Source organism: Calidris pugnax, unplaced genomic scaffold (genome assembly GCF_001431845.1).
Source record: "Calidris pugnax isolate Ruff unplaced genomic scaffold, ASM143184v1 scaffold51, whole genome shotgun sequence".
Classification (NCBI taxonomy): Eukaryota; Metazoa; Chordata; class Aves; order Charadriiformes; family Scolopacidae; genus Calidris; species Calidris pugnax.
The window spans coordinates 3,148,415-3,153,242 of NW_015090797.1; the positions used below are offsets into that span (position 1 = coordinate 3,148,415).

Here is a 4,828-nt window from a genome sequence, read left to right on the forward strand (position 1 = left end):
GAAATATTTACAAACAATGAGAGCAAAATAATGAAGTCAAGTCTCAATGCACAGATGTAAGATGTATTTACCTTTCCACCATCTGAATGCAACCCACAAGCACTAGATTGCAGTATGATTTGTTGCTGCTGGGCACCTTGCATTGACTTTCACGTACATGCAAAGTGAGCGTAGAATCCTGCCTCTGTATCAGCCTGCTTTGCTGTAAGTACAAAGGGCACTTTGATTCCAGTTCAGATTACTGTAATATAGATTTTTTCAAAACACAACTTGCCTAAAGAGAACAACTGCACAAAGCAGCCTGAAGGCATGAAAGCCACTGGAGAATATTGTCCATGACTCCCCTCTAAGACCTTCATCATAATCTTATACAAGTTGGGACCTAAAACTGCTTTTTGTTAGAATACTATGAAATCAGTAAAAACTAAGTGTGCCAGCTCCTAAGAATTAGAAGTGTAGCCTCAGGGTTGTTTAGGACATGGGGAGAAAGAAATGCCAAACAGGACTCTTTCTTTGTCACTCAACTAGCACAGGACAATTTTTGTGAGATGCAGTCAGAGAAACCCATCTACACCATGCTTACTCCCCTACTTGACTTCTCCCTTCCAACTTCAGTTGGGGTCAAGTCCATCCCTTAAAAACCTCTTACCTAAATCTACATTTAAGAACATAACAATAACATTTCCAGTATAATACGAGTTTCACAAGTAGAATGCTAGATAGATGTTAAAAGAAGCTGGTTGACTTGGCTCCTTCTGGAGCAAGAGAGGACTCACTTCACTTTTCTGAGATGGTTATCTTCCCAAGGGGACAGATCTTTTCAGGTGTCTTCTCAGTGACTCCGAGGAAACTTCAATGTCTACCTGAAGATTAGGCAAGATGGATACTTAGGAATTTATGGTGAGAGGCAGAAGTTCTCAATTCCTATCTAAATTAGGTTTCAAAAAGAAACATTGCTCCTTTTCAACAAGCAGTGGAACTGCTTGGAAATCTCTCTCTCAGAATGGACTATTACCACAGTTTGAGCCAGACAATGAGAAAACTCCATCACCCATATACTGTCTGCATCTATATGTGGGTACTTGTCTTCAAGAAGTATTGAATACATTGAGAAGAAACATGGAGTAGGCACAGAGAAAGCATTGGGGCATTATCGTGCATAACCTAAGGGCAAGGTAAAGGAGATCTCCTAGAACTGGTTGGATTTCTGGGCAAACAAAGGTCATTTACATTATTTTGTGGAGGGCTTTCTACGAGTCTAATCTCCCCAGGCAAGGGTCATGTTTGTGTCCGTTACTTATTCTCTTTGCTCTAGTGATCCTGCAGTCTTTCCATTGACTGCAATGGCAGTGCTATTCATGGACTGACTCTAGGATTGGACTGTTTACTAAGCAAATAATCAGAATCAGCAGATTTGGAGTCATATGGGCACCCAATAAGCAGCCTGTTTTGTTGTAGGATCGGGTATAAAATCCCAAATCCTCTCAGCTCCTAGCTGCTGGCACCAAGGCTCACTAACAGCAAGCAGAATGGCCTTTCACTCTGTGCTCTTTGTTTTCTTAGCTGGACTGGTATTTTTCTCTGAAGCTGCACCACTGGTGAGTCTCTCTTTATTCAAACTCAATCATTACAAGAATGATAAGCTAGATTTTCTACATGACTAGCATCCTCCTCATCCATGAAATTCTGTAACCATTAGGCTTTGCTGGAATGTTATTTTACTACCATTTTTAAAGTAGCTTCTTCAGAATTCTTAAAACTTTTTGCCATTTACTCATCTATTTTAGGATATTAAGGAAGGATCAGGGATCTAGCAGGTGTGACCTTTTATTTCTGTCTGTTTCTGTCAGTTCGTGACTCACATCCCATATCTTCAATATAAAGGTATCTTTACTTTCTTCACCAAATAAGTGCTTCTCTAAAGCACTAAAAAACATTTTGAAGTATGACCAAGTATTCCTTATAGTGTAATGAAGCTTAAGAAACAAATATTCTTTCAGCCCTAGGGATACAAATGGTATTTAATTGTTGGGTTCCTAGACTAATATTCTGCCTATACTTAAAATAATTTACTATTTTCTTATTTGCGACCTCATTAAAAAGATGTACTTTATAATATTTCCTCAGGGCCATATACAACTCTAAATATTTATTAAGCAAGCTGTTTGTGTGTAATAAAGTGACCCGTAGAAATCTCTAAGATACTCTGCTGTAAGAAATAGATGCTTGTGAACTTGCTTTGAACACCATTTGGCAACAAACTCGCTTTTAAATCGACATTAATTCCACAGTAAGGATCCATCTTTTCTTTGAAAGAAGGCTTTTGCAGGGCTGGTGAACAGCTCCTACCCAACCTCTCCTGCTTTTCCCAAGGTCTCCCATGGCTCTGTTGATTCCAAATGCCCTCTGATGGTGAAAGTGCTGGATGCAGTCAGAGGAAGTCCCGCAGCTAACGTAGCTGTTAAAGTCTTTAAAAAGGCTGCAGATGGAAGCTGGCAGGACTTTGCTACTGGGTAAGTTATGTGGTCTTACACTGCCGTTTTCAAGGTGTCTTGGGCAAACAATTGATAAGTAAAGGGAATGGAGCTCTGGTCAAAAAAAGCGGTATGTTTTCTAGCACATCTGTCACACTATCACTGTTAACAGCATAGGAATTCAGGTCTAAAAGCCATCAAATTCATGTGAAACTTAACCACGACTGAAATACATGCTAATTCCAAAAACATGTTGAGATGGTCATCTTACCTTTGTAAAGAAATAGGTTTAATGAATAATTTTTCTCCTAGTATCAGACTTATTTTTCCTTTCTAGAAAGAGAAAAAAAAAATTAAAAGCCTATTTACCAGAATTTTGTAGGTAATCCAGACTAACCTACTATCTTCATATGGAATGGATACAAATCTTTATTTGCAGCAGTCACACACAAAATCCTCTCTGTAAGCTTTGTCTGTACACAGACAAATAATAAGCTCATTAGTCTTCTCCTGTGTAACAAACATGCTTGTTTGGAGTTGGAGGAAACTCCTTCACCAGAAAGTTGTAAAAAGTCCATTGTAACACAACACAGAAGCACGATCTCAGCATTTTTTGGTGGTTATTTCTATAAATCTGCATTGCTTTTGCTAGAATGACAGCTTAATAATTACAAAGCATCGTCAGAAGATCACTAAGGGGCAGGCAATAATATTGTTATCATTAGTCTGAGGGAAAAGTATGGATAACAGGAATATAGTTTACTAAAATTCAAAAAGATGAGGTACTCAGGTCTTTAAGTTTCACACAACTCATTAAATCAGATTTTTAAATAAGTCATGGGAAATCACTAGTAACAGTAGGATATTCAAGCACAGAATGACAAGCACAACCATGGACAGGAGCCATCAGAACATCCAGAAGTCTTTTACTAGGAATTTTATAGCATGATTTACATAAAAGGTGCAGAAAGAAACAGAGGAGAAGACTACAAGGAGAGATACCTTTCTCTCCATCTAAAGGTATTAGTTCTTTTTATAAAACTTAAAAAAAAAAAAAATTTTCTCCATTGAAAAGGAACAAGAAAGGTTAGGAGGAAAAACAAACACCTCCACTCCCAAATGCTGCATGTTAATCTAGAAACAAATTACTCTTGGAATGGATTTGTATACTTAACAAACAGAGAAACCCCCAAAGAAAATGATGTGTTTTCAAAGGAAATAGAGACAAGGATAATGGATTGCCCTTAATGAGTATTTCTGCCATTATGAGGAGACCCAGATTATTTCAAATGTTTCAAGTGCTCTTGAATATGTAATATAAAATAGAATTTACAGAGGAATAAGGTAAACTTAACATCAGTTTTAAATCCCCTCACTTTTGGGGCATAATAGCATTTTCATGTTCAGTTTGCAATGCTGCTTTCAACAAGCCCAAGGAGACAAACCCCACAGTTCTTCTTAACCAAGTTCTGTTGACACTTTAGGTCAGTACAGCCCTGCGACAATCAAATCACTTCTTAAATATAAATTGAGAGGATTAACCTCAGACAAGTGAGAAGCATTTTGCTGGGGAAAGGCAGTGGAAGAACATTAAACCACCGTTCTTACTGCACGTAAAGTTTTGACCTTTCTCTTGACTTGTATCTTAGCCAAGGCTGCTTTCAGTGATATCATTGACTTTAGCTGATGACACTTGGTTTGAACCGTTTTTTCACGTTTGCAGGTTTTCTTTTTGTTTGTTTGTTTGGGAAAACCAGAGTTTCTCTGTGTTAAACAAGATGAAAAACAGAATGCAATCAAGGAATATAACCTGTAACTACTCCTGTCAGGTTAATAATATTTTTAAGTTACAGTACCTAATAGATGCTTATGGAAAAGTATATTTTGTACAAACATCTATGAAAGTAGGGGTTTTTTGCATCTTTGTTTGGCTTTACTTTACTAACACATTTTAGGGAATACAGCAAACACATCTAGCAACTATTGAATTTGCAGTAATGGTATTTAAAAGGAAGGAATGAAGTTAGCATAGCAACAGCTGACTTTTTATTGAGGCTTATTTCAAAATTAGTCTAGGTAAAAATATGCAAGAAGAGATAACTGAAGCTGAGACACACTCCAGCCAAGGCTTTAGGGCATGGAGAACTGGGAAGCATGTGATTTGGGTTCTTTATGAGCTCCTTCCATGGCTAGCTTTGACCTTCTCACTCCTCATGTGTTTTCTGAAGTCTGGGTCTTATCACATAGTTTAAGAGTTGCATTCACCATAGTCTTCATGTGACCTAGCTTGTAAATATTAAAAAAAAAAAAAAAAAAAAAAAAAAAAAAGACTAAGACTTCAGCATATTTGAAGT

General features: G+C 37.4%; 1 protein-coding gene across 1 annotated transcript in view; it reads left to right on the forward strand.

The window, feature by feature from the left end:
• The first annotated feature begins 1,421 nt into the window (after positions 1-1,421).
• Positions 1,422-4,828, forward strand: part of LOC106885081 (transthyretin) — an 8,350-nt gene continuing 4,943 nt past the window's right edge. Inside the window, exons 1-2 of the mRNA XM_014936912.1 lie at positions 1,422-1,598; positions 2,374-2,513. Coding sequence (XP_014792398.1) covers positions 1,530-1,598; positions 2,374-2,513 — 209 coding nt within the window. The 5' untranslated portion in view covers positions 1,422-1,529. The remainder of the gene's footprint in view (positions 1,599-2,373; positions 2,514-4,828) is intronic.